Source organism: Bicyclus anynana, chromosome 7, assembly GCF_947172395.1.
Source record: "Bicyclus anynana chromosome 7, ilBicAnyn1.1, whole genome shotgun sequence".
NCBI classification, from domain to species: domain Eukaryota; kingdom Metazoa; phylum Arthropoda; class Insecta; order Lepidoptera; family Nymphalidae; genus Bicyclus; species Bicyclus anynana.
In genome coordinates, this window is record NC_069089.1 from 2516173 (window position 1) to 2529625 (window position 13453).

The following is a 13453-nucleotide window of genomic DNA, read 5'->3' on the forward strand; positions in this document are numbered from 1 at the left end:
GCTCGATGTGCTTCCTCTACCACAAATAGTAAAATTAAGAGTAGTCTATTGTGTAAGCTATTAGTGATTTTAAGTATTAGCGTACCTGTTGTAACACAACTCTGTTGTGGCAGAGCCGATGACCGTTTTTCTACGACATATATATATGTTACCGGCAATGTGTATAAACAGGCATTCTATACAATGCCCAGGCAATGTATTTAAAATGTAATGTAGGCAAAATACCCAAAACTTGCAGGCAATGTATATTAATTAAATAATGTATAAAATATAAAAAAAATGGCAATGTATGCCTAGGTACATCACATATGAGTATATGAAGACCGATTACCGATTTAGAAAACTCAATCGGTCCAGCCAGGGATCGAACCCAGGATTATTAATATTTTTCCCTCATTCATTCATTCAATTATTTCTGACGGATATTTGAGTGCTCAAGCAACCGGTGGTCAGGGCTCCAGAGTGAGGAACCTCCTCACAATACGCGCCGTCTCAAGAATCACTGCCTTCTGTATCCGACTCTTGATCCAACAGTTAAGCGAAAGCTTCTTATGGTGTTGGTTGAAGCTTTTCGCTATAAGCCCAAAACTTTACTATTAGGTATTATTATGTGTAAAATTAAATGGTTAAAATATCATGTTGCTAGGCGCAAAAGACCCATTCGTTAAAAATGAATAACCTTGATTATTTTTACGTCATCAGACCATTGTAACTGAACAATAAAATATTTTTAAACAGGTGTACAAAGTTAAATTTGGTATTTTTATTTGGTTACATTACTGGAACGAATTTAAGCGCGTAGCTAAAAGGTGACTTGTTGGCTACACGAGGCGCGACTTGACACCGTCAAGAGGAGAAAAGTTGTAATATCTGGGGTCAGTACTAAGAGTCGAAAGATGCGAACTCCTACAGCCAGAGTATAGTGAGCAATGATATTAAATACTGTTAGATGTGTTACTAGCGAATGAAAAATGAGGCGTCAAAAGAAGAAATTTACACACAACTCAATGTTAGTTGTGGTCAACAACGAACGTTATTTAAACAAATTATACCTAAGTATCATCAACAATGTCGAGTTATGTGTTTAGGAAGTGTAAAAACTATATATGTATACATAAATATATAATGGAATTAAAAACAAAATTGTGCATGTGTGCGCTCAGTGTTGTAGCTTATTATTCGGATAAATTTTTGTGGTGATTTTGTAGGGATGTAACCGATCTATAGTATAAAATTATCATTTGTAGTGAGCTACTTTCCAGAGTGCTTAGAAAATGAGTATATTTATAGTTTTCCAGGTGCTGTTTTCGAATTTTCATTTTGCCACCTCGTATTTTGCCGCTCGCGGCGCCACTTTTAAGATATCTTTTAGTTCATTTTATTCCTAAATATTTACTGAGTCTAAAGCCTCGATGACACGAAAGGGAAAAATGTGGTTGTAGGCGCCATTTAGTGCCAGTGGCGCCGCGAGTGGCAAAAATACGATGTGTCGAAGTGTAGTCTAGTAGTTCCTGTTCCCGTGAGAATTCAGGGATAAATGTAGTCTATGCTAATTGATAAAATATTTTTGACGTGACAACGTCTTATAAATTTTGCCGGGTGACACTTCAATAAACTGCGTTACGCTCCGCTCACGTTATGCGCTCACAATGAGAGCGAGTGAATAAAATTTTGTTAATATGAAATTCAGTGCGAGATTCTTTGTATAAATTAATGTTTTAAATATAATTCTTTGTATAAATAAATGTTTTAAATTGTTACTATTATTTCATCCTTCTTCCTACTATACGAATGAATATTCACATTAAAATTATTTTACCACTCAAAGTCACATAAAACTTTCGCCCGTATACCGACTTTACAGGCAACCAATTTTTTTTTTAAATCAGTTAAGTGGTTTAGAGGACTCAAACGGTAAAGTGAAAACATCGTGAGGAAACCTGCATAAGTACCTGAAAATTTTCTTAATTTTTTACGTGTGTGAATTCTGCCAATCCTCTTTGGGTCAGCCTGGTGGACTATTGGCCTAACCCCTCATTCTGAGAGGAGACTCGTGCTCAACAGTAAGCCGAAAATGGGTTTGCTAATGATGAATGGTTTAGACGTGAAAGCTTATAAACGTATGGTTATTATAGTTATACTTACATTTTAAGACATCGCTAAAGAACAAGACGTCAATCGTAAACTCACAACACTATTAAAGCCAAGGATATTTTAAACTATAGATATGTTACGTTTCTACAAAATTACCGCAAAAAGTGATCTGAATTTAATTTAACGTGAAATTGCTACATAATACCAATTTCACGTTTAAGGAGAGAGCAACAGTGTGTAAAGTTGGATTTATATTTGTCTGATGTGTCGTGTCGTAACGCATCAGAACAGAATCGGCATCATACATTTTGTATGCAGCACATCAGAAGCCATCACGACATGTCACAACACATAAGTGTAAACGTTGCCATATAAAATGTATGATACCGATTCTGTTCTGATGCGTCACGACACGACCCGTCAGACAAATATAAATCCGGCTTTACACACCACACGTGTGAGTGTGAGAGACACAAACTCAACCGGGCGTTATTCCCGATGTAAAACAGCGCCCAGGACCTCCGCACCGGCACTGACTCCACTAAGACTAACAGTGGAATTCATAGATGTTGTAGGGGAATTTCCAGGGGATCATTCAGCCGCTGAGTGTCGAATTTAACCTCTATTTGTATGAGAATTTGACACTCAGTGGGTTGATGATCCCCTGGGGGTGCACCTAGAATGTCTATGAATTCCGCTATAAGATCCAATAAAAGTATTCATCCACATGAAGTTTTTTTCAAATCCCGCGGGAACTATGGATTTTTTCGAGATAAAAATTAGTCTATCAGTAGTTTTGTAAATGCATTCAGTAGTTTTTGCGTGAAATGCAGACAATTAAGTACTTTTAGAACTGTAACTGGGTTATTTATTGTATCAAAATCATTCCAGCTATTATTTGGGTATGCCGTACGCACCTAACACCTGATGAAACAATTTTTCACTTACTTCACGCCAGGTTAACATTGAAGATTCGCAGTTTGGCTTCCGACACCCGCTGTATCAACAAATTCAGTTATTTTTATTTTGAAACATAATATATTACACCCAACGGGGCACATTCGTGATTGCTTGCTTACTGGACCTAAGTCGCGCGTTAGACCTGTTAAACTAGAGAGTCTACTGTGAAACAAAATTCATGCGGCTCAGATGCCTAACGAAATAGTGATCATCATCATAATCATTATCAGACGATAGTCGTTCACTGCTGGACATAGGCCTCTTGCATGGACTTCCAAGCACAACAAGCCGCCAGCATCCAGCAGCTCCCTGCAACCCGCTTGATAAGAAAAAGAAAGAAAATAAATTTATTCAAATCTAAAAGTTACAGACAGTCAGTACCCTATCCTTATGACAGCATGTCTGTCTGTAACCCTTAAAAAGAAAAGGTGTACAGCTCAGCATATCCTCGGTCTACCTAGTGAAGGGTTGACCAAAACGAAATAGTCGTCATTATCAACCCATACTCGCCTCACTGCTGAGTTCGGGTCTCCTCTCTCTCAGTTATTATACCATCATCATCATCATATCAGCCGATGGACATCCACTGCAGGACATAGGCCTTTTGTATGGACTTCCAAACATCACGACCCTGAGCCGCCTTCATCCAGCATATCTCAATTCGACTCGCTTGATGCTGTCAGTCCAACTGGGGGTCGACCGACAACTACGCTTTGTAGTGCAGGATCAACATTCCAGCACCTTGGAACCCTAACGTCCATCGGCTCTTCGAACTATGTGCCCCGCTCGTTGCCACTTTAGCATTGCGACTCGTTGAACTAGTCAGTGACTTTGGTCATTCTGCTCTCCTCATTTCTGATTCGATCACGCAGTTAATAAGTTATATATATAACAATGGTGATATTTCAGAGATTAAATGGGTAGGCAAATTATATATCCTTTAATTATCTTATTTATTTCTAAAACTGTTACACCAATAATCGTCTTATTTCAATCAATTAATACAAAAATTTCACAAAATAAAAAAAACCCTTAACGTTCCTCATAAACCAATCTATCTATTGGTGAAACCCGCATGAAAATTCCTTCAGTTCTTTTTAAGTTTTTCGTGAAGAGACAAACGTTCATACAGATACGACTGAGGACTCTAGAATGTACTTGTATATTAATAACCTATATCGAATATGAATAACCGTGATAATAAACACATACTTCATATTATAAATAATATATTTATTACGAAATATAACAGAATGTTTTAATTGTATTTTTAATACAAAAGTAAGAAAATACTTAAAATTTTACACCAGCTAAGTGATACATATGTTCCCAGAAACTAGTCATAGTTGGTCTTGGATTAGCTGCAACCGTCAAGTTCTCACTCATCAATAAATACTTTTCTGAATTAGCAGTATATTTGGGCCAGGTGATGCCGAGACTTGAGTCAGGTGTTGGATTTCTATAAAATATTACAATTATTAGAACTTTCTTAAGATAATGAAATAAATCAACGTTATACGTTTGGATACGTATTGTTATTGAAAATCAATCATCATTAACATCACCGTTATCATCACCATTATCATCACCATTATCATCATCATTATCAGCCGATGTATGTCCACTGCTAAATATAGACATCTTGCATGGACTTCCAAACCCGATCGTCTTCGGTCCAACCAGTTTAGGAACGTCCATCGGCTCAAAGTGATTGGTTATACTTTTTGCTCTACCGTATAACCTACCGCAGAATATATGGATGTGGTCTATGGTAACCACGAAAGTTTTGTTCGTAAAACAGTTAAGAGGCTGCAAGTCGTCAAACCTACGAGCGAAACGATTCTTGATTACTCTTAAGAACAACTAATATAAAACTTAAAAGTGAGATGGGATAATTTTGAAGAATAAAATCACCACGATACTGTGCCACGCCTAAGGTTACCTAACTATGCTCTCCAGAATGACGGAATTGAACAATTGCAGGAGGGATATTAAGTATAGTTTTCCAACCACTTTTAGGAGCTCTGCTGTTATTCCAGCCGAGTACCTCGTGCCTTGTTATTCTTAGGTTGTTGAGAGACATACTAATCTCGTATAGGCTTACTGCCGACCGGGAGATCTTTGGTACAATATCTGATGGCTATGAAGTCGATGTCGTTATTTGTTGTTCTTAGTTTATATGATCCACCGCTGAGCATAGGCCTCCTCTCAAGAAATAGGAACATAAACCTACGATCCAGGCCATCATGCTCCGAAACAGGTTTAAGCTCTTTAAGCTTAGGATGTTAATTTTTGATTCTGTTGCTCACGATCAGACTGATGCAAACGGCATCGATCGGAACCGTTGGCTTAACGTGATCTAAAACCCCAGTATTTCATAGCCATCTTGTGATTCGAAGCAACATAGGTTAAGCACTTAACCAAAGAGGCAGTGGGTCCAGTGATATAATATTAATCACAATTGAGTTTATTTTTTCTACCTGTAGCTGCTGAACAGGTCTTAATGAAACTTATTAAAACCTTAGTTGACCCCAATTAAGTTGGGGGTATAAGAATCTATTTTATAGTACTAATATAATAAACATTGACGGCCTCCTTGGCGCAGTGGTATGCGCGGTGGATTTACATGACGGAGGTCCTGGGTTCGATCCTCGGCTAGGCCGATAGAGGTTTTCTCTTTAATTGGTCCAGGTCTGACTGGTGGGTGGTGACCACCCTACCGACAAAGATGTACCGCCAAGCGACTTAGCGTTCCGGTACGATGTCATGTAGAAACCGAAAGGTGTGGATTTTTATCCTCCTCCTAACAAGTGAGCCCGCTTCCATCTTAGATTACATGATCGCTTACCATCAGGTGAAATTGTAATCAAGGGCTAACTTGTAAATAAAAAAACATAGTATTACCCAAATATTGCAAAGTTTGTCAGCAAGGCAACAAATTGTTCAATTAATTTAGAAGTGTTCTCGTCGATCGGTATATTCAAAGCATTTGCGTAAAACAGATAATGTAGCTCATCAGTGTGACCGACTCCATCCAATTCGTATCCAATACCTTGTTGGCTTACAACATTACGGTTAGAAACACTTGCAAACTCATACATATATATGTTATCGTTTCTGTTAAACTTAGCCAGACGTCTTGCATATCTGAAAATAGGATAAATAAAAACATCCGTACAGTAAGTTACGGCTTGCTGCATAGTTTCTAAGGTCGTTAATGGCGATCCAGTGTAGTATCCTTTAATCAAATCTGCAAGCTCCATATATATCTGTGGTGAGGATTTATATAATAAAGTTCTTGGCAACAAAACTTCAGGGTATCTTTTATAATTTTCGAAAGATTGTCCATTCTCATAAAACAGAATACCAACAAGTCCTTCATCTGAAGTGTATCCCATTAAAGTTTCTACGTTATGTAGTCCGTTCTTAACCGAAACAAGAGGTGATTCTTCTAAAAATGATTGTTCTTGACCAAGGTTTTTCTCCAGAACGGGTACAAAATAATACACTTTCATTACAAAGTCTATATATTTTTCGGCAGCTATGATCGATATATCAGTATTCAGTAATTGTCTTACAGGAACTGTCTGGAGATATCGTAATAATGCTTTAGGATCAGTAGTATTGAAGCCCAGTTTATTTCCTAATTTAAAAGCTCTACGTGTTTGTTCAAATTCAGTATTAAATTCACTTAGTGCCACTCCACTCATTGCTATAACTCGATGAAACAGTCCCTGACTCATAGGGGACACTGCGTGTAGAGTACAAGAAACAGCTCCAGCGCTTTGTCCAACAATGGTTACTTTATTTGGATCGCCACCAAATTTTATTATATTTGCTTGTACCCACTTCAACGCTGCTACTTGATCCTTCAAACCTGCATTTCCTGGTACTTCTTTTATATCTAAGCATAGAAACCCGAGAGTGTCAAGTCTGTAATTCATTGTCACAACAACGACATTTCTTGAGTTCATTAAAAAATCTGGACCGTAAAAATCATCATTTCCGGAACCAAAACCATAACCACCTCCGTGTATATAGACCATAACTGCTAGAGGTGATTCTGGATCCAAGCATGGAGAATAAACATTTAGAAAAAGACAGTCTTCACTACCAGGCACGAATAGCATGTTTTGTTGAGCGTCAACTTGTGGACACACATTTCCATGTTGAGTGGCGTTTCGTATTCCTGTCCAAGATAGAGGAGGTCGAGGAGCCTAAAAATAATTCAAAAAAGGTATATTAAGTGTATAAGATGCACTCTTTCTTTATCCTGAATTAAATAAATAGAAAGTTTCACTACATATAAATGTGGGGTATCGTTAGATAGGTCTTTAAAAGATATGAAGGGTCTTTTACTATTATAGTCCACTCACCCCTCCCCCCCCTCTACCAGCTAAACAGTTGTTTATGGATAAGTAAAATATACTTACAAAAGTAGGATTTATAATAAATTATAAGAAAAACTAAAACAGCTAGGTAGTAATTGCTATTTAGAGAGTTATATTCGACCAACTTAGAAAACGTAATAGTAATTCGAAAATTGCATACTAATTCCTTAGTTAGTTATATAGACAAAGTTGTTAGTAAGAGACACTCTATTAAAACTAGAAATTTGGCATAAATATACGTGCATATTCGGGGTGCTTGGGAGTCTTTTCTATAACTCTAGGGTTAAATTCTGTAACAAAAATGAATTTAAGATGTTCAAGGAACATGTGTCTTTTAATTTTCGGATTAAATAATATTTCTTTTGTTACTAGATCTTTGTCTACTTGTTGATGTGTCGCTAATACGCATCCTTTTATTTTAATAATGACGTAGACTATTTATATTTTAAACTGCAACGTAATCGCTTTGTTAGCTAAAGGGCGTGTGTTACATACATGGATATTCGGTATTATTTGAATTACTTTGGATGAAAACACATTTATTTTGTAGTTAATAAAATGTTAGTTATGCGGTTCGGTTCCTATAAGCGGTCTCGTTAATAAGAAGTCATGGGAAATACTCCCGAGCATCCTGTATATATATATTAATCACATCTATAAAAGGTAAAAAGAAAGTTTGAAAAAAAAAAAACTTTTGAGTTTCCTTCCCTTCACCTTATCTTACCTACACTCTTATCCTACCTTCTTAAGTACAGTTAGGTGCGTGAAGTAATTTTTTGTCGTTCATCCAATAGTGTGCGATTGTGATAGTGTATGATAGTGATAGTGTGTATCACTATCACTATCAGTATTTTTGCAATATTTTTAACTAGTAAATTGTAATAACAGTTAGTTATTTTATTACCATAAATCTCCAACGTCCAGTAGGCGGTGCTGCATACGGAATACCTTTAAAACTGTAGTACACTGTGTCTCCTGTGACTGTCACTTTTTGTTCTCCTCTCAACACGCCTTGCTCCACTCTCACTATTGTAGCTTCTGCATGATTCTGTATCTGTACCTATTTACAAATATTTAAATTAAAGTTTTGTAAAAAACTACCCAAACATGCAATGTAAATAAAAAAAAAGAGTTTTATTAAACTTTGTAATAATTTAAAACACAGTGGTTTTTCCACAGAACATGGAAAAGAACGCACGCTTAGATAGGAGTACCGGCATAAGGAATATTTACCCATAACTGTTATTTATTTGGCACTATCGGACGCCCGCGACTTCGTCCGCGTGGAATTCAGTTTTTCACAAATCCCGCGGGAACCATGGATTTTTCCGGAAAGAGAAGAGTAGCCTATGTGTTAATCCAGACTAGGAGTATAATCTATCTCTATTTCAAATTACAGTTGAAAAAGTAACAAACATTCATACCAACAAAATCATCAGGTTTTCGCAAAACTCGGGAATCCATGGATTTTTTCGGGATAAAAGTAGCCTATGTGTTAATCCAGAGTAAAATCTAATTCCATTCCAAATTTCAGCCAAATCGCTTCAGTAGTAGCGGCGTTAAAGAGTTACAAACATGCGAGTACACCCATACAAACTTTCGCGTTTATAATATTAGTAGGATAGTAGGATAAGCAATGAATTATAGGAAATATTCACATTGATACATTTCAAATAGGTTGCCTAGAAAAATTGCGCCCGGTGAGTGTTAAATTATAATTTTTTTTATTAAATCTATTTAATTCTATTTCTTTGCGTAATTAATAAAAATCGTTAAAAATACTCTGGGTGGTCACAACGTTTTATTAAAATACATTAATAATAGTATTTACCAGCATGAACAAACTTAACACTCCAACTAAATACATTTTCGAAACAAATTTACACAAAAGTGAATATATGAAACGCGAAATGCTTTATATACGAGTATTATCTGTGTATAAAAAATAAACACTGCAATTGTAAAAACGGTCTGAAAGTCCTAGTTGCGTAATAAAACATTTAGATTGATTGTTGAGATTATTTATTTTAATATTTTTTTTTATTTATTAATTTTAAGTGAATTCATACTACGAGTATATTTAGATGTAGCCAAGAAAAATTCCCCCAAGGTATGTCGCTCTGTGTAGTCGTGTTAAAACCCCTAATGACAGTCACAACCTATAACTAGGTGAAATGTCCTCATCAATACTAATAATTAATCAAGCCCAATCACAAGATAGCTACTGTTCTTCACTCAAAAGGTTTGTAGCTAGACGGGGCTCTTATGATTTTTGAAAGTTCCCTTCGATTTCTCCAGGATCCCATCGTCTTGCATGCTTGTTTGCGTAATCCTGACATGATGAAAATGGGACTACCTCAGGACCCTTTCGAACCTAAAAAGAATTATTCTAATCGGTCCAGGCGTCTTCGAGTAATCAGGTACCATACATACAAAAAAAAAACTCGAATTGTACTCCTCCTTTTTTTGAAGTCGGTTAATAAATACTAAAAAAAAAAAGTAGAAAGTGTTTAAATAGTCTAAGTCAATATTTTAATTGATCACGTGTTGAAATTGTAAATCTTAATGCACCTGTAGCTGGGAATAAGTAGAAAAATTGCATTTGACTTTCTTAAAAAAAACAATCTCGTAACCCTTTTAGAGGATACATTAAATTTTGTTTTTTTTACTTGAAAATAATACAATTTTGGTTAAAAATTATTTCGTATCTAGGTACATGTGGACCCATTCGTTCTTATTGAATGACCTCGAACACATCTGTAGGTACGTTCATATTATAATTCTTTAAATAATAATAAATTATCAAGCAGTTGTTCAAAGTTAAATAAAGTGTTTTTGCATTGGATCGTCGAGCTACAAAATAGTAGGTGAATTAATTTAATTAAAATTAATTCAACAAAGCATTTATTTAGTAATAGCAGATAGAGGAATATTGTAAATTTCTATAGATTTTTAAGTAAATAGCTTATGTTGTTTGCTGAGAATGTAACTTTCACGATAAAACTGGACCACTAGTCCAGGCGTGAAAGCAGTATAAACAAACAAACTCACCGTCGCAATTTCAGTATAAGTTTTATAGGTATACATACATTTTAAGACGTCGTTAAAGGACAAGGCAGCAATCGTAAACTCACAACACTATTTGAGCACAATAATTGCAATTTCTCGATAATGGAGAGAGTAACAGCGTGTAACACACACTTAAACAGATAGTGATGTCAAATGTCAATCGATAAGCGGTATCGATGTACGGTGAACGTATGTTACCATACAAATTGTTGTATTATATACGAATAATATTGGCTTTTCGGACATTATTGTTGTTTATCGGTGATTCTTGGACAGATATGATTTAACTAGCAGCGTAATATGACCTTCCGCGCATATTTTCTTATTTATTGTTAACTGACGATTGTTGCGATTTCGAAACACGGTTTTAAATAGCTGATTTCAACATCATTCACATTTCCGTTTCTTCACATTCACATTCACATTCATTTTTCCGTTTCGATTTGGAAATTCTTTATACGCCCTTTCAAAATATGCATTATGAATTTGCTTACATTGGTTACTTTGCTTACATGCTTGTTTGCGTAATTGCATGGCCACAGATATACGAAATATACTTAAACGAACTTTTATTATTATATTATATGTTTATACAACCTATGTGTAAATTTCATCTAAATCTATTTAGCCGTTTAATTGAATGACAAACGTTCAAATATGCTTAGTAATTTAATGGATAACCAGTTTCTTAGCTTTTTATCGATATCAATTTATTAGACATCTCTAAAGTTTATTTGGCCATTATTACCTCCATTTGATATCACATTGAATTTGAAACAATATCACGTTCCATAAAGTCTCTTAATGTGAATCACGTCTATAATATATATTTATAAAACACTAAATTATAGCCCGTATTAGGTCTCAATGGCCATACCGATGTTATTTATTTCTGAGAATAGTTCTAACGTGTTAAAATTGATTTTTATATTCAAACGGTTATGCTTCTCAGACGTCAATCGATTTTTGATGTATAGTTTGAAGAATCTGATTTCTATTCCATTGTTATTGAAATAATACACTCTTTACACTTGTTTCAGACTTGGAGCGTTGTGGGTTTGGACCCTTAAAACATGCTGCCAAAGGTCTCATTATATACCGATCCAAGATTCGAACCCTCGACCCTCGAGAACCTAGTGATACCTCTAATCTTAACCACTGGAGCAACAAGGCATATACTTGTTTTTAGGAATATTCAAACTTGAAGCTTTTATAAAATGAAGACGGTCTGGCAACTCCAGGCCCTCATTCTGTATAAAAGCAATAAAATTATTCATCATACCAGACGATGGACGTAGGCCTTTTGTAGAGACTTCCAAACATCACGATCCTGAGCCGCCTGAATTCAGCGTATCCCTGCGACTCACTTGATGTCGTCAGTCCACTTGATGAGGGGTCGACTAACACTGCCTTTTTTAGTGCGGGGTCGCCATTCCAGCACCTTGGGACCCCAACGTCCATCGGCTCTTCGAACCATGTGCCCCGCCCGTTACCACTTCAGCTTCACGACTCGTTTAGCTATGTCGGTGGCTTTGGTTCTTCTGCGGATCTCCTCGTTTCTTAAATAAAACAATAGTAAAATAATTACATCTTGAATGTTGTGTTGAAATAACTTCGTGAGTCACATTGGCATTCGTACATCTAGCTCTTTATTTATCAGTCGCCAGTTTAACTTCGATGGCTGATATATTGGATGCGAGTTGTTCTGCATAACTATTACATTCCGTTTCACAGCTGATGGGTACTGTGGTATTTAAAATGTGCGAAGAATTCATTAAATTTGCAATTATATTATCTTTTGTGATGTTTTATTAGTCATATTGTAATTTGATTCCTTTTTTCACAGATAGCAGAATATCAAAGTTAACAACATTTATAAATTCATGGTTTTCGAAAAATTTTATTTGCTACATCTGAATCAATTTTTTGTTATAAATACGACCGACTATGTCTACAATAATATTATAAAGAGCAAAGATTTGTATTTTGGTATGTAACAATCTCAAAATAACTTGACCGATTTGAATTGGAAATTCTTTCACCAATTAGAAAGCTACATTATCAGGGAGTAACATAAACTATATTTTATCCCCGTGTTTGAATGAGTACTAAGCAGGTGAAACTGCAAGGTTTTGTTAGTATGTTGTATATTATAATCATAATGAAGTTTCGAGGAATTAGTTCGTTAACAAAGCTTCAATTCTAATTGTGGAGGCTTTAATAAAATGTTTCTTATTGGCATACATTTAAAATTTTCTCACCAATTACCTATACATAAATAGAAAGACATAAAAACCTAAATTTTAGACAATTCTACAATATTTAAATAATCTGAACCCTTTCAGATTTCTGAGATACACGTTGTGCAAGTACTGCTCATAACTTTAACACCTCACTTACTAACTTATATAGCGTCTATGAACGAAGGCATTACTTTAAGTGCGACATGATGTCTTCAGGTTCATAGACATTGTCTTCTAATTCATAGAAGCATAGTCTGAGAATGAGTTGACGTGCCAGTTAAAATAGTTTTATATACAGTACCCATCAGCCGTGCAACGAGAAATAAACGCACGTATGCCGTAAAGGTCAACGCACTCATTGTTATTGGCATTGATACACTCTTTATTGTAATAGGGAATGTTTAGCACTCATTTGCAAGTGGGTTACCGATGACGGATGGACCACGTACGTGTAACAAGAAAAAAATGGTAATGTATAACTTTATTGATCCGGCTATATTATTGGACAGTATTGTCGGAGGAAGTCGCCATATCTACGCGTTCTGTTGCGATTTTCTTGGAATGATGTATTTAAAATTCTGCTTAAGTTATCATCATCATTATCGGCTCACTGCTGAGCTCGAGTCTCCTCACAGAATGAGAGGTGTTAGGCCAATAGTCCACTACGGCATGGCCCAATACGGATTGGTAGACCAC

At 35.8% G+C, this 13453-nt stretch overlaps 1 protein-coding gene across 1 annotated transcript; it reads right to left on the reverse strand.

Moving 5' to 3' along the window:
• Positions 1 to 4266: 4266 nt before the first annotated feature.
• LOC112058199 (juvenile hormone esterase) lies at positions 4267 to 8811 on the reverse strand. The gene is made up of 3 exons (XM_024098907.2): positions 8350 to 8811; positions 5959 to 7271; positions 4267 to 4513 (listed from the first exon to the last, which is right to left on the reverse strand). Exons 1-3 carry the CDS (start codon positions 8350 to 8352, stop codon positions 4348 to 4350), a joined length of 1482 nt encoding a protein of 493 aa, XP_023954675.2. The 5' UTR covers positions 8353 to 8811; the 3' UTR covers positions 4267 to 4347.
• Positions 8812 to 13453: the final 4642 nt, after the last annotated feature.